Source organism: Etheostoma cragini, chromosome 15 (genome assembly GCF_013103735.1).
Source record: "Etheostoma cragini isolate CJK2018 chromosome 15, CSU_Ecrag_1.0, whole genome shotgun sequence".
In the NCBI taxonomy this organism is placed as follows: Eukaryota; Metazoa; Chordata; class Actinopteri; order Perciformes; family Percidae; genus Etheostoma; species Etheostoma cragini.
The window spans coordinates 19,172,658-19,194,840 of record NC_048421.1 but is presented as its reverse complement, the minus strand read 5'-3'; the positions used below and the strand labels follow the sequence as shown (position 1 = coordinate 19,194,840).

General features: G+C 42.3%; 1 protein-coding gene across 2 annotated transcripts in view; it reads left to right on the top strand.

The window, feature by feature from the left end:
- LOC117957993 (myosin-11-like) overlaps window positions 1-18,833 on the top strand; it is a 35,483-nt gene extending 16,650 nt beyond the window's left edge. For both annotated transcript variants that reach the window (XM_034894159.1, XM_034894158.1), the window contains exons 20-43: window positions 1,017-1,086; window positions 1,316-1,476; window positions 2,460-2,568; window positions 3,111-3,242; window positions 3,327-3,533; window positions 3,701-3,838; window positions 3,923-4,046; window positions 4,524-4,695; window positions 5,224-5,436; window positions 5,613-5,757; window positions 6,476-6,682; window positions 7,385-7,489; window positions 8,225-8,377; window positions 8,996-9,244; window positions 9,438-9,650; window positions 11,001-11,213; window positions 12,010-12,171; window positions 12,491-12,619; window positions 12,758-12,846; window positions 13,988-14,111; window positions 14,550-14,758; window positions 15,731-15,839; window positions 15,927-16,099; window positions 18,467-18,833. In XM_034894159.1, the coding sequence (XP_034750050.1) occupies window positions 1,017-1,086; window positions 1,316-1,476; window positions 2,460-2,568; window positions 3,111-3,242; window positions 3,327-3,533; window positions 3,701-3,838; window positions 3,923-4,046; window positions 4,524-4,695; window positions 5,224-5,436; window positions 5,613-5,757; window positions 6,476-6,682; window positions 7,385-7,489; window positions 8,225-8,377; window positions 8,996-9,244; window positions 9,438-9,650; window positions 11,001-11,213; window positions 12,010-12,171; window positions 12,491-12,619; window positions 12,758-12,846; window positions 13,988-14,111; window positions 14,550-14,758; window positions 15,731-15,839; window positions 15,927-16,099; window positions 18,467-18,680 (3,820 nt within the window). In that variant the 3' untranslated portion in view covers window positions 18,681-18,833. The remainder of the gene's footprint in view (window positions 1-1,016; window positions 1,087-1,315; window positions 1,477-2,459; window positions 2,569-3,110; window positions 3,243-3,326; window positions 3,534-3,700; window positions 3,839-3,922; window positions 4,047-4,523; window positions 4,696-5,223; window positions 5,437-5,612; window positions 5,758-6,475; window positions 6,683-7,384; window positions 7,490-8,224; window positions 8,378-8,995; window positions 9,245-9,437; window positions 9,651-11,000; window positions 11,214-12,009; window positions 12,172-12,490; window positions 12,620-12,757; window positions 12,847-13,987; window positions 14,112-14,549; window positions 14,759-15,730; window positions 15,840-15,926; window positions 16,100-18,466) is intronic.
- Window positions 18,834-22,183: the final 3,350 nt, after the last annotated feature.

Below are 22,183 nucleotides of genomic sequence, written 5' to 3'. Positions count from 1 at the left end.
AAAAAACATCCATGTAAGAGAAAGAGTTATCTAGCTGATGGGATCTTACCTCACTACTGCGCATGTGTGACTCCCAACAAAGATCATATAGAAGTTAGATGTCTCACTCTGTAGCTAAAGCAGAGACCTAAACACACAGGGTGAAAACAGGATCTGCAGCAATGTTCAGTACAACAACAATATGGTGTTTTTGAAAATGAAACCATGTTAACGTGTTCTGGTACAACCTCAAAATACAATTATGAACCTGAAAATGAGCATAATATGGGCGCTTTAAGGCAAGACACTACAGGTGAATAGGGTACAAATGTTAACTAATGGATATCACTCTGAAACAGGTAATTACTTGCATCAAGCCAATTATGTTTTCTGAAATCTTATGTTTAAATATGCAAATGAGGCATTCTCTTCGGCACATATCTAAATATGTGCTAATTTTAATACATTTCCAGAAGAGAAAGAAAAAGCCAGGTTCAAAACTCTTGGCCCATTTTGTTGACATATTAGAGTCAAAGGTTTTTACCGAGGTCATTTTGGATACCTCTTTTCGTTACTCCATAAAATGGAAAATACTGTCAACAGCCATACAAAAAAATCTATTTTCTCCATGTTTTTAGCAATACAATGTTGTATGAATCTGGCTATGATATATATGAACAAAGCCCTCTACATGCTACTGAAGTGAAGATTTTTGGAGTATAAGATCAAAACTCATTTTGAGAAAACAGCCTTTAAAGATATGTTGTAAAATTCCATTTATTTTTATTGGAAATCCTTAGCATTGTACACTTTGGATCATGTATGCGCACTATACTCTTAGATCTTAAATAAAAAGTGTAGTAAATAAACACCTAAACATGTATTTTGATTGTTTTCTTTCCACTAGTCTATAAGAAGACATGTTATGGAAGCAAGATCTAAAATTTGACCAGTACTTACTGTATGTCTTGCCTTAAATGAATCATATACATACCTCTCCAGTCAGTGGTACCAAAGTGTTTTTTCTGTGGTTTTAGATATGAGATTCTGGCTGCCAATGCCATCCCAAAGGGCTTCATGGATGGGAAGCAGGCGTGCTGTTTGATGGTGAGCTAGATGGAACTGGACAGTTTTATGTTATCACACATATACAATATAATACTTCTGTTCTGTTTTGAGAATACCTGCATACTAAAAGTTGAGAGGTTGTCCACAGTAACAACTTCCACAACTTTAATGAACATGTCATTTGAATATGAATTTACTTGAAAATGATGTTAAAAGAAGCAGAGATTTCTGTCATTTAAGCACACTCCTCTGCTCTGCTGTCCTGCAGGTGAAGCACCTGGATCTGGATCCTAACCTGTATCGTATCGGTCAGAGTAAGATGTTCTTCCGGACGGGAGTCTTGGCCCAGCTGGAGGAGGAGAGAGACCTCAAAATGACCGTCGTTATCATCGCCTTCCAGGCACAAGCGAGAGGCTTCCTGGCCCGCAAGTAAGAGAAACAGTTAGACTGGATGCTGCTACGCAAGTACAAGTTTAGGGTGCTTGTATTTTACTTGAGTATTTCCATTTTCTGCTACTTTATACTTCTACTCTACTACATCTCAGAGGTTAATATTGTACTTTTTACTCCCCTACAATTTTCTTAACAACTTTGTTTACATTGCATATTCAGATTATTAATACAAAACACAATCCAATGAATCAGGATGTATTTTGTATAAATTAAGATCATCTTTATTGATCCTGGGGGGAATTCACAAAAAGTAACTGAGCTCCACCTTTACCAGCTGCAACATTAAAGAGATGAACACATGAATGATTTAGTAATTACAATCCAGAGATATAATATATAATATTCTGCATAATGAGTATGTGCACTTTTGGTACTTTAACCCTTGTTTAACCCACTTTTTTAACCTTTTTTCAACATTTAACATTTTCAGCGCATTATTTATTTTTTATTTCACTAACACCACCTTACTACCACTAGTTTTACACTACTTTTTGGAATCCATGGTCAATAACCCTTATTTGTATAGAATTACTGTATACCTAATATTTGAGCTAATAAAGCAGAAATTATAAATTATTGTGGCTGATAGTTAGGATCAGAGGAATGTTGAGGGGATTAGTTTGGTCAGGCTGCTGATTTGAAACCGTTTCAATTTACACCTGAAATTCAATGAATGTGATTGTATTTGCAAAGAGCGTTGCATGAAATCCATCCTTTTTTGTGGTAATTTGGTAAAAAGACTGCCATATTTATAGTATAGACATTGTTAAAAGGGGTCAGATTTGACCCGAGGACAACAGGACGGTTAAGTATATTTTTATGCTAATGCTTTTACCTAAGTCAAATTTGGAGGGCTTTTACTTATTTTTACACCGTAGTGTTGCTATATGTACTTAGTACTCGATCTGAGTACTTCTTCCAGCTCTTGCTGCTTAGTTAATCTTATTGTGTGTTGTCAGAGCTTTCAGTAAACGTCAGCAGCAACTGACCGCCATGAAGGTGATCCAGAGGAACTGCGCCTGCTACCTCAAACTCAAAAACTGGCAGTGGTGGAGGCTTTTTACTAAGGTCTCTCACACACACACACACACACACACACAAACTTAAAAAAGCAGGGAATCAGCACAAAAACAAGACTCAACATTCACACAACACTCACACACCTCCAGATTGCCGGATTATAAGTGGACGCAGAGTTTTGGCCTGTCTGGTTCTGTGTGTCAGTTAAATTTGTGCGTCGATTTGAGACGCGGAGGGGCAAAGCAGCAGTTTGGAATGAGAGGGCTGGATAACCTGCATGTTGTTATTGGCTGGGGGTTACACACCCACGTGGGGCCCAAAGGCTCTTTGTTGATGCCCAAAAACAAAAGAAATGAGAGAATCCAGGCAGAGGGCAGGCTCTCTGCAGATACAGACACCACCCCACACTTCTAGTGGGTCATAAGTGATGATTGAGAGGGATTACTTCTGTATTAGTCTGTACATATTCTCATATCCATATTTTACCTTTAAAACACACATTTCTGTAAATAAGATGAAACCATGAACTGTGTATTGAAAATAAAGCCAGGCTGAGTTGTGGATGTGTGACGTGTCTGTCTGTGGTTCAGGTTAAGCCCCTGCTGCAGGTCACCCGCCAAGAAGAAGAAATGGGTCAGAAAGATGAGGAGCTAAAGGCAGCAAAGGAGGTGGCGATGAAGGTGGAGACCGAGCTGAAGGACATCACCCAGAAACACACCCAGGTGAAAGAAATGCAGTTCTTTATCTTGTTTTTTTTATTATCTTAAAAGTTCCATAAATGACTGGACTGGAGTGTGTGTTTGTAGCTGATAGAGGAGCGAGCCCAGTTGGAGATGAAGCTGCATGCGGAGACGGAGCTGTACGCTGAGGCGGAGGAGATGAGGGTGCGGCTGGAGGCCAAGAAGCAGGAGCTGGAGGAGGTGCTGCACGAGATGGAGTCTCGGCTGGAGGAGGAAGAGGACCGCAGCAACGCCCTGCACAACGAGAAGAAGGAGATGGAGCAGCAGCTGCAGGTCCACACAGCATATTGTTATTATTATTAACAGAGTATCTCTTATTAGGGACTACACTAATCTTCTAAAATGAAGTGCATAATCAAAAAATGTCATATGTGCAGAAAGATAGGACCTTTATTGTCTCCTCACCTATGTTCCACTACACATGATGATTTTCTCTGCAGCTGATGGAGGCCCACATAGCAGAGGAGGAAGACGCTCGCCAGAAGCTGCAGATGGAGAAAGTATCTGTGGAGGGAAAAGTCAAGAAACTGGAGGAGGATGTTCTGATGATGGAGGACCAGAATAACAAACTGCAGAAGGTAGAATGAGCGGTTTGGTCTTGTTGTAGTGTGGTCTGTGTTTTAATACACAGTAACACACACTGTGCTCTTGTGTGTCTACAGGAGCGAAAGCTTCTGGAGGAGCGGCTGGCTGACATGAGCTCCAACCTGGCAGAGGAGGAGGAGAAGTCCAAGAACCTGACCAAACTCAAGACCAAGCACGAGTCCATGATCTCTGACCTGGAGTGTCAGTCAGCAAAATACTCATCCATTCAGTTCTGTTTAGATATATAGAAAAGGGCAGCTAATAATTTATTGATCTTGGTCTTACTGTTTTTAAATGAACAAACATCCACACATAAAGTGTGCAGAATAAATATTTTTACGTTATTATTATTATTATTAGTATTTTATTTTTATTTTTATTTACAGAATGTAGAGAAACTGAAATCAATTATATGAACTCCTTTATGAATATATTACAAAGTCAGACTTTTTACGTGTATATTTGGATTTATAAATGAGATTTAGCCTAGAAGATTTCAAATGTTGTTTACCGCTGAGAAGTCAAATTTCCTTCATCTATTAGGATGCTACGACACGTTTCCAACAAGAAAAAAGAAAATGTATTGTAGAGGTGGCAAATTATATTAATTGTGGGAAGTTGAGAGTTCTTAATAAAAGATTGACCTAAAAATTATATGTTAACACCAATTGCCCGCAGTGCGTATGAAGAAGGAGGAGAAGGGTCGCCTGGACATGGAGAAGGCCAAGAGGAAGGTGGAGGCGGAGCTGGGCGACCTGCAGGAGCAGCACGCCGACCTGCAGGCCCAACTAGCCGAACTCCGAGCCCAGCTCGCCGCCAAGGAAGAGGAGCTGCAGGCCACGCAGGCCCGGTAAGCACAACATGTTCACGACGTCTTTTTTGCGCCCCCTCCAAAGAGGATTTAACCTGCACCCAAGAAAAATCACCAGCAGCAAAATGACAAGAATGGAAAATAAAAAGAGCTTTGGGCTGAGCTTTGCCTGACGATTACATGGTGGTCATTCAGAACAGGCATAAACACTTTCATCTTCAGATAACATGTGTATAATAAAGTTAATTTTAAGCATATTAGGATGAAGACATGGTACCTTTTAAAACAAAGTTTCACAGATCTTTCCCCAACACAAAGGTCCACATGTTGTTTCAGAGGCTTTTTTGGCAGGATGAAAAAAATCTTTAAATCCCCTTAAAATGTGTAATAGTATGACTGTAGAAAAACTCCCCCAGGGTTGATACAACTCAACAGAACAACTTTTTTACGAGAAAAACTAGAGCACATGTCCTCAGTGTCCTTATGGTAGACAATAACAAAACTCCTGAAATTGAAAGAGCCGGATGTGATATTAGAAACTTTATCAGAACCTTATTTTGTGTGCAGCTTGGAGGAGGAGTGCAACCAGCGTGGGGCGGCAGTGAAGCGAGTTCGGGAGTTGGAGGTTTTGTTCTCGGAGCTGCAGGAGGACTTGGAGGCCGAGAGGGCGGCCAGGGGGAAGGTGGAGGCGGCCCGGCGGGACCTCGGAGAAGAGCTGAACGCTCTGCGCACCGAGCTGGAGGACAGCCTGGATACCACCGCCGCCCAGCAAGAGCTGAGGTCTGTACGATCTCATGTTTCCTATATATACAGTACCGGTACCTGATTGGTCGACACATTTTAATACAAACAGAGGACTAGATAACCTGCATAAAAAATGTAAGTGTGTAAGCCAAACCTGTCGGTCGTGTCACTGTTGGGTGAGTATTGGTGATGTTTATATGTGTGACTCACAGAGCCAAGCGGGAGCAGGAGGTGAGCATGCTGAAGAAAGCCATGGAGGACGAGGGGCGGAGCCACGAGGCCCAAGTCCAGGACCTGAGACAGAAACACAGCCAGGCTGTGGAGGAGCTCATTGAACAGCTGGAGCAGGCCAAGAGGGTACTAACATGCACACACACATACAGACACACACTGCATTACATTACCTTATAAAATATTAACTTCTAATGCAGCCATACTCAAACACATAAAAAGATCATAATATATAAGCGAAACACTGTCCGGTCCGGACTGATTTGGAGTTCACTCTATTTTCTGACTTTTATCTGGACTATGAGACGTTTTTGAGATTTTCGCTTTTACTCCAAAATACAATGGACATAAATAGAATATATTTGTTAGGTATGGTCCTCATAGACATTACTTTTTTTTCCTGAAACAGTTACTCTGAATAATCAGCAGAACACACTGTCAGCAGCGTTTATAGGGACTGGGGCTGCATTTAACTTGTTTTGATCGATTAATCATTTGATTTTTAGTTAGTTGTTTAGTTTTTATAACCTCAGAAAATTAAATAAATTAAAAATCTTTCAAACTTTCAAGAGTTGAATGTGACATTTAAAACTTTTAGTTTTGTCTCTCCAACAGCACAAAACTCTTAAATCATTTTGATGAGAATGCAGATATTGAAGCAGCAATGAAAAAACGTGGTCTGACCCTAATGCATATTTAAGTAATTATAAAGAATGATGAGAGAGGAACGTGAAACTTGACAAAAAAACTTCTCCCTATATGACCAGTGCACTTCTATTACTTAAAAAAAACACGTACTGAGGCAGACTCAGTCCCTCATTTAGCTCCACATCTCTCCGCCCAGGTGAGAGCTGGTCTGGAGAAAGCCAAGCAGGCTCTGGAGAAGGAGACTGCAGATCTGAGCGCTGACCTGCGATCCCTTGCCAGCGCCAAACAGGACGTAGAGCACAAGAAGAAGAAGGTGGAGGGCCAGCTGAACGAGCTGAACTCACGCTTCAACGAGAGCGAGCGGCAGAGGACCGAGCTCGGGGAGCGAGTCTCCAAGATGACTGTGAGTCACAAAAACACTAATGAATCAACACTGAAGCAGCATATATCAAAGATTGCTTGTATCCAAATACTGTATATGTTGTAAAATTATCACTGTAAATATGTCTTCACAACATCACTGAAAGTTAAACAGTGGCAAAATGAAAACTAAATAATAAATGAGCAGAAAATGAACAGGGCTGCTACTAAGGATCATTTTCATAGTCGAGTAATCTGTAGATTATTATCTCGATTAATGTATTTGTTGTTTGGTCTGTAAAATATCACAACATGCGGTAAATCAGTGTTTCCCACAGCCAAAGACGTCCTGAAATGTCTTTTTTTTTTATTCCACAACTCACAGATATTCAGTTTACTGTCACATAGGAGTGACACAACTACAAAATATTCACATTTAAAGAAGCTCTAATTAGAGAATTCTTACCTTTTTTTCTTTGAATAAAGGACTAAAACCTATCAATCATTTATCAAAATAGCTGGCAATTAATTTAAAAGTTGACAACTAATCCACTGATCGATTAGTCTTTGCAGCTCTAAGTTCAACCAACATTCATCTTTGTAAAATGTTGATGTGTTAGTCTTGGTTTTAATTACAGGTAGACTAGAATATAGAGCAAATTGAATGTCCACCCTTCCTCCATCTGTCTCTTTGTCTCCATCCCTCTGCCCTCTATCTGCTTTTCCTCCTCTTTGCCTCCTCCAGACGGAGCTGGACAGTGTGACGGGTCTGTTGAATGAGGCAGAAGGAAAGAACATCAAGCTGAGCAAAGACGTCTCCAGTCTGTCCTCCCAGCTCCAGGATGCACAGGTGAGGGACACCACACATATAAACACACCACCTAAATGGCTAACATTAGCATGCAAACACGCTCACAATGACAATGCTAACATGCTCATGAATAGCAGGTCTAATCTTTACCATGTTCATCATCTTTATTAAGCAAGTTCATGGAGAAGAGTTGCTCAGTGGCTAATGCCAAAAAGGTTTCTATGGTTCTGGGTTTTCTTCCTGGATATGCGGCCCACTGAATATGCGCAGTTTATCTCGCTGGCCCCACCCGCAAGTTTCTGCTCGGCCCAGAGACTTTACATGGTGGTGACGTCACAGATTTTCAAATCGCTTTTCTCGGTTCAAGGAAAGTTTTTGAAATAATTAAGTCCATGGATTAAAAATTCAGAATAGAAAGAGTCATAACCGGCCTTGTTTTCAGTCTGAGGTTTCCTGGCAGCAGGTTTACAGACGTTGTTGCAGTTTGCATCGTTGCTTTTGCTAAGTAGCTAAGTAATGTGGTTTCAAATTATCCTCTGAGGACTATGAATGTCTGTACAAAATGTAGTGCCAATCCTTCATGTAGATGTTGAGACAGCTCCCTGAATAAGTGAACACCTTGACCCATGGTGGTGCTGTAAGGAACGTTCAGGTGATCACCTTAGTCAGTGGTGTTTGTCTTCTTGGGACCATAAAATGCAACATTTCACTCACCATAGGTAGATATCTCAGTCTGGCGGACAAACATCTTTTCTCCTTGTCCTTCATCTCCAGGAGCTGCTGTCAGAGGAGACCCGGCAGAAGCTGAATCTGTCTGGACGTCTGCGTCAGACCGAGGAAGACAGGAACAGCCTGATGGAGCAGCAGGAGGAGGAGACAGAGGCCAAGCGGGCCGTAGAGAGGCAGGTCTCGAGCCTCAATATGCAGGTCAGTAGCCCGACAAGCCAGACCCACGTCAAGATGTCGGGTCTGGGAACTCCCCATGACAGGGCTCAATCCGAGGGGCGGGATAGACGGTTGTCTTTCAAATTGCCTCTGCACGCAGTAGGATAGCGCTACAACCCAACCGGAGTAATGCAAGTTGATAGACTAAACTTTTTAACACATCTTCCTTTTTTAAGAATGACTTCAGAGCTTAACTCCAAGTCTTCCAGAGTCGTGGCCAAAACGGATTCAAAAAGCCGCTGTTCGCCAGCAGCAGCAGCCACATTCTTTGTTTTCAAGTAGCAGGGAATTCACGCGGAACCATTGCAACTAATGTTAAGCCCGCCCACCAACTCTATACACAGTGTGATCGGCCTGACCAGAATTGAGTTTTTCCAGCTTGCATGCCAACTGAGAGTTGCTAGACTGACTCTGGCTGCAAATTACATTTGCTGCCGCTAGGGTACGTTCAAATTTCTAGGCTAGCAGGTCAGTGCATTCAGACAGAAATTAAATGTGCAACTGTTCAAGTCAGAGAACAATCAGCGGCATCACAAATACTGCCACCCTACATAAACCTGACAAATTCCTGTAAGCTCTCACTGTTTTACCTTCTGTCAGCTGTCTGACTCCAAGAAGAAGCTGGACGAGATGTTGGGCACGGTGGAGGCGCTGGAGGAGGGGAAGAGGCGTCTGCAGCGCGAGCTGGAGGCAGCCAACAGCGAGTACGAAGAGAAGGCGTCGGCCTACGACAAGCTGGAGAAGAGCCGTGGGCGGATGCAGCAGGAGCTGGAGGACGTCCTCATGGACCTGGACAGCCAGCGGCAGCTTGTCTCCAACCTGGAGAAGAAGCAGAAGAAGTTTGATCAGGTGTGACTGCAACTCTGGGAGATATTTATTTAGCTTTGTCTAACTTCACGTACGCTTTATTTACAACTTATTTTTGCACAGGAGTACTGCGGGGTTTGTTTCTCGTTATTTACATTGAAAAACATTTTTAAACGCTGCAAATATTGCCTAAAAACTAACCTCCGGTGATCTCCTCTGTCTTTATGTCCGTCAGATGCTGGCAGAGGAGCGTGCTGTGTCTTGTAAGTATGCGGAGGAGCGAGATCGGGCGGAGGCGGAGGCGAGGGAGAAGGAAACGCGTGTCTTGGCTCTGGCCAGAGCGCTGGAGCAAAACCAGAGCGCTCTAGAGGAGGCCGAGAAGACCATGAAGGGGCTCCGAGCTGACATGGAGGACCTCATCAGCTCCAAGGATGACGTTGGAAAGAGTGTAAGAGGAAACATCTGAACAAGAAAAAATCATTCATATTTTCTTTGACATCTTTTCTGATCTTATCCCCCGTACTCTACACTCTCCATTGGCTCCCGGTGCATTTTAGAATCAATTTTAACGTTTGTTTTTAAGGCCTTAAAAGTCCCATGACATGATGCTCTTTGGATGCTTTTATATAGACATTAGTGGTCCCCTAATACCATATCTGAAGTCTCTTTTATATAGACCTTAGTGGTCCCCTAATACTGTATCTGAAGTCTCTTTTATATAGACCTTAGTGGTCCTCTAATACTGTATCTGAAGTCTCTTTTATATAGACCTTAGTGGTCCCCTAATACTGTATCTGAAGTATCTTTTATATAGACCTTAGTGGTCCCCTAATACTGTATCTGAAGTCTCTTTTATATAGACCTTAGTGGTCCCCTAATACTGTATCTGAAGTATCTTTTATATAGACCTTAGTGATCTCCTAATACTGTATCTGAAGTCTCTTTTATATAGACCTTAGTGGTCCCGTAATACTGTATCTGAAGTCTCCCAAAATTCAGCCTTGGTGCAGAATTACAGCGACTAGAGCCAGACCCACAATAAGTATGTGCCATTTCTGAGCTTTTGAGGAGGGGGGGGGGCAGGTGGAGGCAGGGGGTGTGGCCTTGAGCAACTGCCACTTTGCTCATTTGAAAGCCACGATGTCTCTCTCTCATGGGCGGGCCAAATTATCTGGCGCGGGCAAAGCAGAGAAAGGGGAGGTAAAATCTTGCCCCTAATGAGGTCAAGATTCAAGAAGGCCCATCTGAGCTTTTATTTTCTTAAAGGCAAAGGGCTCGGTTTACACCCATCGACATTTCTAGCCACTTGGGGGCCATGGACTGGCTGGGGGAACGCATATTAATGTTAAAAAAAAAATCATGTCATGGGACCTTTTAATGTCCTGGCCCCGCCTTATTTGTCTTGCTCATTACGGTAATCCAATCAATTTGTTTTAGAAGTCCTAAGGTCTACGTAGAAATTATTGCACTTTTGCAGTTGCTTTCCCAATTTAAATCCAAACTCTAAACATAATTTTTCTTAGAATGCCTTTCTATACATAGTAGCGCTGTGACATTTTCCCTTTATTCCTCCTGTTTTCATGCTACCTTTTCTGATTTTACTGTATTCTATGTTTTAGTCTTTTTATTGTGTAGTATGTTTTATTCTTGGTCCTGGATGTAAAGTACTTTGGATACCTACTGGTGGCTGAAAACTGCTATATCAATAAATGTTGATTGATTGATTGATTAATTGATTGATATAATTGATTGAATAATTTATTGATTGATTGATTATCCTCTCTCGGTTCTCCGTCAGGTCCACGACCTGGAGAAGGCCAAGCGCGGCCTGGAGGCCATCGTGGACGAGATGAGGACCCAGATGGAGGAGCTGGAGGACGAGCTGCAGGTGGCCGAGGACGCCAAGCTGCGTCTGGATGTCAACACCCAGGCTCTCCGAGCGCAGCACGAGAGGGAGCTGCACGCCCGCGATGAGCTGGGCGAGGAGAAGAGGAAGCAGCTGCTCAAACAGGCTGAGTACAACCTGCTGCTGCTCTTACCGCGAGAACTGGGACACGTTCAATCTTAACCGTGTGAACGGAACGGTGTGAACAGCTTTGAGATATGTTTTCTGTCGTTTGGTGGGTGTGTCTCTCGTTTAGTGGCTGTGTCACAGGTGATACCCAGTCAGTAAACTTGTGGTGATAAAAAGACAGAGTGCTTGCACACATAGCGGAGAGTATTTCCTTATCTCGTTCTGTTTCCTGGGTGTCCTCACAACTAGTTTTGTTGATTCCATCCTCAGTTTCACAGGTCACACAGCTTATTCTTCTACTATGATTTTATCTTTTGCAGATAGTATGCATGCAAAGTGAATAAAGTGGATAATACTCTTAGAAATTGTATATGAATACAATTTGAATATGGTAGATTCTATGTTAACAATTTTCTTTATCAGTCTGCCTTGAACACTCTGTTTTAGCGCCTGTCTCTTTAAGCCCCCCTGTTCTGATTGGTCAGCATTTCTGTGTCTTCAGCATCATATGTATGTGTGTGTGTGTGTATACACATATATATACATGTTTCAATAACGTGTCTGTGTATTTCTCTATAGATTGAGGGGTTTTGATACCTTAACAGCAGCTCGACCTGATTCATATATTTTTGTTTAAAACCTCTCTTTACAATAAGGGAGCTTTTTTAATAAATTTGTAGTTTGGACAGTGTGTGTACTCACCTGTTGTTGTTATAAAATCAGTTAAATCAAACTAAAAGGAAGAGTAAAACGACAGTATGTTTATTGTTCCTCCATGCTGTCACTCCATCAGGTGCGTGAGCTGGAGGCGGAGCTGGAGGAGGAGAGGAAGCAGCGAGCTCAAGCATCAGGCAGCAAGAAGAAGCTGGAGGGGGAGCTGAAGGACATGGAGGACCAACTGGAGGCCACCAACAGGGGGCGCGACGAAGCTGTCAAGCAGCTCCGCAAGCTCCAGGTCAGCCTCAAAGTAGTCTTGTTTTGCCAGACCTTCCTCCACAGCGCTGCGGAGGAGGGGCCGGCTAGTCCACATAGCAGTCTGGGATGGGAGAAAAACGTGCTCTGACTTATTCTTTACGTTCTGTACTGTAAAAGTAGTTTTAGTCATGCAACAGAAAACTCAGATTGGACAGATAGTCTAGCTAGCTGTCTGGATTTACCCTGCAGAGATCTGAGGAGCAGTTAACCATAGTTCTCAGAAATCCATCCGAGTTTAAAATTCCAATATAGTCAGATATATTTACAAGCCTGCACGACCTGCTCCTCTCTGTTTACAGGGCCAGGTGAAGGATCTCCAGAGGGACCTGGAGGACTCGCGTGCGGCCCAGAAGGAGGTCCTGGCCTCAGCCAGAGAGTCTGAGCGCAGATCCAAGGCCATGGAGGCAGACGTCGTCCAGCTGCACGAGGTGACGCCTGTGGTGCTTTCTTACACTGTAGCTTCACAATAAAAGCTTACCGTCTCCCGTCGCTTAACACGAACATGTTTAAGTTGTTGAAATTAGGGAGGGATAACATGATCTTCATATTTGTGTTTCTGTGTTCAGATGTTGGCAGCAGTGGAGAGAGCTCGTAAGCAGGCAGAGGCAGAAAGAGACGAGCTGTCTGAAGAGCTGGCCAGTAACTCCTCTGGAAAGTGGGTGTCTTGTGTTATTATTTATTATTATTAATTTATTTACAGTATACATACATAATCCCCTGCTGATTTTGTACCTTTGCCCACTGACAGAAATGATCAGTCTATACATTTATTTGAACAGTGAGAGAATAACAACAAGAAATTACAGAAAAAGGCATGTCAACAATGTTATAAATTGATTTGCATTTCTATGTGGGAACTAAGTATTTGACCCCCTCTCAATCAGAACGATGTCTGGCTCCCAGGACTCCTTCATACAGGTAACGAGCTGAGAGTAGGAGTACACTCTTAAAGGAAGTGCTCTAATCTCAGCTTGTTACCTGATTTTATTCTGTCTCTCACTGTTCAAATTAATCTATCATTTAAATTATAGACTGATCCTTTCTTTGCCAGTGGGCAAATGTACAGCAGGGGATCAAATACCATATGAAGAAAAATATCAAATAGGGGAATCAATAGATTTGGTTTTTTTTTGTTTTTTTTGTTTTTTGGGTTATGTGACAGACGACAGAGTGACAAATAAAAAAGCTTCACTTTGTTACAGAACGTATAGTTACTAAAGGGGGGGGGGGGGGTTTGTTGATTGGTGGAAGTTTTTTCACGTTTTTTCTAGAAGGATGGTACTTTTAAACAGCAGTCATGGTTCAGACCTTTGACTCCATGGGGGACTTTGAATGTCTAGTCCCCAGGAGGACATCAACACCAAGATGGACACCAGAGTTATTAAGACCTTTCCCCTGGGCACCATGGATTTTCACTGAAAATGTAGCCAATAGTCCTTGGGATGTCAGAATCTTATTTGGGACTTTTATTAGATTATTGGCGGAGTTTTACATGTTTTGTGGTTCCCACAGTCATCAGACTGTAAACACCAGAAGGACTATAGGTTTTGTGATGCTAACAGGAAATAGAAAGTATAATTCAATAAAGATGTTAGAATTTAAATAACCCATTGGTTTGTAAAGATATCTTTTCTTTTAATGTTTGATTTGCAACATATTTTTCCCTTCAGAAATACATATTCTTGTGAGTAGAAGAGCTCGTAAAAAATGTCTTGCGGTGCATAATGAAAAAGGGAATGTCCTCTCCAATCAGATTTACTACACAGCCTTCCCTTCATCCCCGTCCTTGTGTTCAGGTCGCTGCTGTCGGATGAGAAGCGTCGCCTGGACACTAAGATCAGCCAGCTGGAGGAGGAGCTGGAGGAGGAGCAGGCCAACGTGGAGAGCCTCAACGACCGGCTGAGGAAGAGCCAGCAGCTGGTAGGCCCAGGCCCCTTACCGAGCTCGGCCACACATTTAAATAGCAAACTACTCTTCTTAATAAAAAAGAATAAATATAAAAAGCAAGAATTTCTAAATAAAGGCACATCTTTTTTGGGGGAGGGGGCTTCTCTGACTTTAATGGCCAGGACAGCTAGATATGAAAGTCACAGTTGAGACTCAAACCCTAGACCATCTGCGTCGAGGCATACGCCTCTATATATGTGAGTCTGCGCTACCAAGTCAGCCAACCTGGCCACAACGAAGGCGCGTCTCACAGGTGACGATGTGTTTGGTATTTTCATTGATGTATTGTTACACCGCTGGTCCAGAGCGGAGAGACTAACCTGGGATCTAAGCGCTGTTTCCATAGCATGGAAGCTAAGGTCCTTCGTCTTCATGTTTCTTTCTCTTGTCTCCTTTGTTGTTGTGGTGCAGGTGGAGCAGCTGAGTGCAGAGCTGGCGACGGAGCGCTCCACCTCCCAGAGCCGCGAGGGATCCAGGCAGCAGCTGGAGAGGCAGAACCGAGAGCTGAAGGCCAAGGTGCAAGAGATGGAGGGCCAGGGGCGCTCCAAACTCAAAGCCTCCATCGCCGCCCTCGAGGCCAAGCTGAGAGAGGCGGAGGAGCAGCTGGAGATTGAGAGCAGGTACTGGTGCATGTTGGGAAACTGAGTTCCACAAGTTAATTTGCTACTAGAATTTAAGGAGTAACAACGAGACCCAAATAGGTATAATTATTTTTAGAGAAGAAATAAGACGCGTAAGGATTAACCCTTGTGTTGTCTTCCCGTGGACCAACATTTAGTTTTTCTGGGTTCAAATTTTAAGTGAAAACCTTGATAAAAACACTTTTGTCACTTTTCCCAAAGTTCTTTGTCAATTTTTTGGAGAAAAAAATTGTTGTTGTTTTGACCAAGTTTTTGAAGCTTTCTCTGACATTTTCTGTCACTTTTTGTTGAATTTTTCTTTCTCTCTTTTTACTCTCTTTGTTAGTCTTAGTCAATATTTTTTGCGTTTTTGGGGACTTTTTGTTGTTTTTTCCCAAATATTTCTGTCACTTTTTTCTCCTAAATCTTTTTTTTTTTTTTTTATGCTAGAAAATTTAATAAAACACCCATATTCAATGACAATAGTGAACTGATCAGTTATTTAACTTGTGAAGGGAAACATCCACGTTAAGGAAACCCAAAATTTCTGACTTAGAAACTTTTTGAAAAAAAATAAATAAAGTTGACCCCGAGAACAACAGGAGGGTTAAATCACTTACATCTTTTTGCTGATTTAATTTGCCTTATTGTGGTTTAAAAAATGTTTTACTCCTGGTTCAACCACGTAAAGCGTTTAATAAGTTTGTCTTGAAAAGTGCTACAATTATTATTCTGATTATTGGCCTGATTATGAAGTTTTATTCATTCAGTTACCATTCAGTAAGTTTTATTATACTACCCTGTGTGGGTAGTATAGATGTAATAGCCTGTGTACACGCTGAGGAAGGACGCCCAAAACGTTCATCTATGATTATTCACTTTTAGGATCCAGCCCCCAGTCTCTCAACATTCCTACTTTTTAAAATAGTTATTATGGATGATATAATGGTGATAATTTGATGTGTTGTGTAGAGAGCGTCAGGCCAACGGCAAGAACCTGCGTCAGAAGGAGAAGAAGCTGAAGGATTTGACCATCCAGATGGAGGATGAGAGGAAGCAGGCGCAGCAGTACAAAGACCAGGTAACGCTGGAGTGGAACTACAAGTAACAAAGGCATAATGGCACCGTCACTCGTGATGCATTCACTGTCCCATATGTGTCTGTGCAGGCGGAGAAGAGCAATGTGCGGGTGAAGCAGCTGAAGCACCAGCTGGAGGAGGCGGAGGAGGAGGCTCAGCGCGTGGCGGCAGCTCGCAGGAAGCTGCAGCGGGAGCTGGACGAGACCAACGAGGCCAACGACGCGCTCAGCAGAGACATGGCCTCGCTCCGGAGCAAACTCAGGTACGCCGCTCACCTCTGGGACGGAGGCTGCGTTTACGTTGCTACGCTTTGATTAAAAAAAGGAAGATCTTTTGCTACGGTCGCACTGCTCTGGCGTTTCTGAGCCCCTGTAGCGGAGACATTTGAAAACACTTCTGACCCCAATTTGGTTTGGAATCTTAGCCTAACGTTGCCATGGCAACTGCTGGAGAGCCAAAGTCCCGCCCTTCTGCTTCCAGTCCAGGGAACCTATCTTCGGGGAAAAAACAGGAGCGGGAGTCAATAATGATTTTTTTGGTCCGGTTGGAATTGTGCCGTGCATTTCACAAATGACGTGTGTAAATTTAACAGATAATTTTAAATGTCACTAGATTTGACGTAAAAAAGTTGAACAACATTAGGTTTTGTGTGAGATCAGTTAGTCCACTACATCTCTCGTCTCGAACAATATACGTCACCAGAGAAACACGGCTCTCCTTGTCGAGCTTAAGCGTCTACCGACGAAGGCAGAAGTATCGAAAGAGATGAAAACCGTTATAAATCAGGTCATGTCGAGAGCTGCAGCTACTCCAGGGGAGTGGAGGAAATGTGGTCAAGGAAGATACTTGGACTTCGTAGCCGGTCTAATTCGGTATTTTCCCATAGCATTTTACTTAAAGGAGAATTCTGGTTGATTCCAACACGTAGCTCTGTTGTTTGTAAATGTAAAGTGCTGTCAGTAGAGAGAAAGATGAAACCAATCGGTGCTGCCTACAGCGTGTTATCCTCCTGCTAGCGTTAGCACCCAACAGGCTTAAACAGGGCAAGTTTTAAACATGTTTCTAGCCTCTAAACATGTTCAAAATGGCATTAAAAGTGCCAACCCATGTCCAGTGATTCCTTCTGAGGGAACACAGTGAATCTGACTGCTGTAGATGTGACAGAAAGGCATTAAAGCTGCGTTAATCCATACATCTGTTTATTTCCTGTTTGCAGTCCACACTAGTCAATCGTCAAACTCATATAATCCAATAGTCCAAAATGTATTTTTTTCCACAAAAACAAACGATTTGTTGTTATGTCCTTAGTAATGACTATGTAGAAACAGGGTGTAAACTGACATCACAGTGTCAGGTAGCTGCAGTTCAACAGTTCAAGAGCTATTGAGCATGTGCGAAGGTAACTAAGCAACAGTGGGCTCTTGAACTTTTGACCTGCTGCAGCCGGCCGCTCTGCTCTCCTTCCACTGTGGTGTCAGGTTAGGGATTTCTCCTTTAACTACCTTGCGACAAACTGTGACATTCTTAAGATGTCAAATCATTTTTTTCTTTTTTTTTTAAACGTGTACTCCATGGCACAAGTCGATCGAGACAAGAAAATTGTTTTTTCTTTCGCCATTGACCACCGTTGATGTTTTATTTTGTTATTATCAAAGATATGTCCCGTGTAGGCAAACAGAAGGGGCGGGCCCTCTGCTGAATGTTGATGAGATATTTTTGGTTTGGGTGTGTTAGTTCACACAGATTAGTTCTTCTACTGGAGATAAAAACTTGTGTGTGTGCACAAAACTCCCCTTAAAAACCAAAACGTAGCAAATGAAATGGAGCCTGAGTGAGGGGAGTCCGTGCTACACCCTGACACCAAGTTTCAAGAAAATCTGTCGAACCCAACCAAGAACATAACCTCCGTGGTGGAGGATAACATAATAAATGATAGAGAATACCTTTGGGTCATGTGAAGGTGGGCATTTTATTAGTTTTACAAACTAAACAAATCAATTAAATTAAATACAAAAAACATATATAGGAAATAGAATTAAAATAAGTGGATGGAAGATGGAGCAAGCCTCTGAGAGAAAGACTATAACTACATCAAAGTAACACTTACACTTAGCTGCTGTTTGGTTCGGTTGCTTATCAATTTAATATTGCAATTAAAAAGTCAGTTTGTCAGAACAGTAGCTTTGCTCAACATGTTAGACTATCAGAACCATCCAGGTCCACCTGAAACATAATAGTTTTGCATAGATAAAATAAAAAGGTAATCCTAATTATTTAAAATTAGGCCCTAAACTTTTGTAGTGTAGAACTGTAAAGGCCGGAGATCATTTGTGATTTCACATTTCCTCTTCCTCCTTTCATGTCCCGTTTCACACCTATCCTCAGACACTACTGATCTGCACGCTGTCCTCAAAGCATGCTGGGAATATTCCCCTCTTTCTCCGTCTCCTCATTGCTCTCCTAAGGCCTCCAGGTTACACCTGCTGCAACATTTCAGGGGCTTCAGCTTTCTTTTTCAGTTTAACCTTGCTTTGCATCAAGCCACCTTCCTCTATCCTTCCTCTCCTTCTGACACCCCCTTCCCCCGTTCCTCCTCTTCATCTTCCTCCTGATGTGTCGCTGTTCCCAGGCGTGGCGGCGGTGGCGGTGGGGCAGAGGTGGTGTTCAGCAGCCCCGGACCCCGGAGCAGCGGCGGCGGCAGCATGCGCGGCCTGGGGCTGGGAGGGAGCATCAGCCGCAGGAGCACCATCAAAGAGAACTCGGTGGAGCTGCCGGAGGAGGAGCCCCCGTCCCAGTCTCCGTCTCCGGACCCCCGCGGTGACGCCTACACCCCCGACGAGTAGGGGGGTGGGGGGTTGTCCCAGCAATATTTTCACACTTTTATTTTTAATTATTTGAAAGTTTCCTTTTTACAATAACGTGAAGGGGTCTCATTGATGTTAACAACGCGATGGATTTATGTTGAAATTATCAGACATTACACAACCATGTTGGGGAAAAACAAAGGGGGGGGGGGGAGGTAAGTCCCAATAATGATAAACGCGTGAAAAGGTAACACCAAGTCATTCTGATCCAACGTTTTTATATTTGTTATTGACATTATTTTAAAACTTCATTTTAAACTTATAAAGTCTGTGAAATGAATTGACAACTTCATTGGGAACTAAGCATTTATTGGACTTTTTGTTGTCATATATTATCATAAACTGAATATCTGCACTGAGTTCTGCACTGTTGGCCAAAAGAAAAGAAGCATTTTTGGGACGTATGGAAAATAAGTACACTACTTTGACATTTTATAGACAAAATAAATGATAAATTACCAAGGAAAGTCTACAGATACTATAGTATAAAAAATACACACAAAAAAAGAATAGATGTGAACGGAAATCGGGGTTCAAGTAATCTACAATCAGTTAAATAAATAAATATATTTATTTGTAGCGCTCTAAAATACAATGCTTATTCTTTATTCTATGGAATTACATTTTCCATGTGAAATTGCTGTAAATACGACCCTACCCATAAGCCCCAGCGGCTGCTGTTATGTAGAGGACTACAGCCAGTTTCCATAATGCAGGACACTTTGCAGCTGCACTCAGGAACCAAACATTAAAATAGGCTGAATTCATCCACAATAGCAAAGATGAGTCTAATGTTGACATTTATCCAAAATAAAAGCAAACGTTTTAGTTTTAGTTCCGTGTGTTGAAAATCTCCAAACAGTCCCAGGAAGTTATCACTGGTAGTTTATTTATTTTGGTCAGTGGCTAGTTTTAGGGTCTATTATAATTCATGTTGGCAGCTTCCATCCAGTTAAACCTGTCGCTCCATCCTTTCCTCTCGTCTTTCTGGCTTTATTAAAGACATGTACGGCTCGCTTCATTTTTTTATCTCCCCTTCTCAAAAGTGTATCAGTTAATTAGAAGAAAAAACACAAAGTTGAGGAAGCCCCCTTTAAAAAAAACCTTAACGAAGTAAAACAAGTAACCCTAAAATTAAATTAAGAACACATGCAGTTCCCTTTTTATTTTTTTTAAATGGGTCACCAGATCTTGTTAGTTCTCCCCTTCCTCTCCGGCGTCCTATAGAAGAGCCTTTAGAGGTTGAATGAATACATTCAGAAACAACCTGACGGGTTTATTTTTGGGGAAATCAGAAAATGTTTTAGAATCTTTGCGAGAATCCGTTTATTTGGAAACAATGTCAAACTAAATGTTTAACCCAACTGTTGTCTCTTCATTCCTGAGATTATTCCTCACAGATACAACATATTAATATAGAACTTTATTGAAAGTGAGTTGTACAATGGCTGCTGTGATGCAGGACTTCCTGAAGTGCTATTAAACGCTACTTAATCCTCAGATGTGTCGTCTCACTTCTGCTGCTTTCTAGAAGAAATAAAACCAAGACTTTATTTTTTTACATTTCAAGTTTTATTGCTTTTTCAGAAACATAAGCAGCACTGAAGGTGAACACAGAGCACATCATCTTTGTAAGTGAGCGTACTCTTAAGTCATATAAGGCAACAAAAAAACCAAACCCCCATTTTGACCTTAACAGAAAGGTCCAGTCTGCCCTGAGCAGCTGATTCAAGTCAATCGTCGTTCCAGACACAGCCTACCGTCTCTCCAAGCTCTGGTAGTGACCCTACAGCAGAGGTACAGTATGTACATGTAACACCACACGTCAAACCTATTACATACTTTCTTTTTAACATAAAACACAAGTAGCCTTCACTGAAGTATTCACGTCTCCTCGCTTACAGGAGACGTTTCCTAAGTCCCTCGTGGAGAGACAGAAGTAAAGCGGTGCAGAGGGGCTCAGACTCCTCTACTCGCCAATGTTCATTTCATCGCAGAATATCAAACTATTGGACTCAACAAACAACATACTGATAATTCTTAATTATTATTCAAGGCCGTGCATTTGAACGGCATCTGCCTGTGAGATGTCGATGTTTTGGCCTGGTGACGGTGGCGGGGGAAGGCTCGGGTGGGGTAGGGGAGCATCCTCTGGGGATCATGAACATCTACAGTTAATTTCACAGAAAGTAACCAACACGGATACAAAGTGTTTAAAGGTTAACCACGAGGGATGTCCAGGGGTCAAACAAACCAACAGATGGCAACCGGTTATTTACTGTGCTCTTTCCCCCCGTTAAAATGTTAATTCAAGGTTATCAATTTAATAATTCTGAACTACAGTCTCAAATATTAGATCACAAAGTTTACTAGACTAAAGGTGTTATTTCCATGTGACAGATACACATTTAATCAACATGCTGCTATGTGTAACATATACGACGTAGGTTATTTCTGGATGAATTAAGTTCTATCTTAACTCATTTTTTAAGATTTAGTTTTGAGTGTGTGCAGGGCAGCTGCTTCATTTAGTTAAGTATCAGATACTCATCACAAACCTGTCATTGGGGGGAACTAACTTTCCTGATTCAGAGTAAAAATTCCAAAAGCTGAATAAGCTGTCCAACCAGAACTAGAGTTAAATAAGCCTAATGGAGCTGCAGAGATATTGACAGTGATAATTATTTCCATTCTATTAGAGGTCCTTTCTTCCTTTTGTACCAGCACTTCTTTCTATATAACAAATCCAGCTTTGGAGGCATACTGTGTAAAGGACCAAAGGAAAGGACTGACTGTGTTGCAGGTTAAAAGTTATTAATTAGTGTAAAAACTGTCCCCCCGTCTTCTGGTGGAGATACAAGTGTTCAAACTAAACAAAGCCAATTCTTACTTTGGTTTAATCGTGCAGGTTTGACCACCGAAGTGTCTTAGCAGATAAATATGACCGCCCAGATGTTTTAACCTGTTTTAACCCCCCCCCCCCGCACCAAATCTGCCAGCGGGGATTTGCAAAGTCTGCATTTTACTGGAATTTACCGACGTTATCCCAGATAGTATGTCAAGGCTCTGTCAAAACTTACATTAATAATCCATCTGTTAGAGTCTTTTCTTTATTGACTCCATATGCAATCGTGATGCATCTAAAATTCACTTTGTGTTCAGTCTTTACACACCCCAAAAAAAGGAAAGAGAGCAAAGGTGGTGATATGCTGCACAAGTCCAGCTAGTTAGTTTGAGCTAAGTGCGAAGTCCTGCAATAAACAGACTGGTGGGACAGTGTGGTCTCCAGCTGGTAACGGACATCCCAGAGTGGCCATAGCAACCATCACTGCAGCTCCCAGTGAGAGCGGTCGCGTTCGGTCCCATGTGCAACACACACACACACACAGCACCGTTAAACAGCGGCTGGACGGACGGGAGGAGTAAGGCGGGAGGAGGTGGAGGAGGTGGGGGAGCAGGTGGTGGAGGAGGAGGTGGAGGAG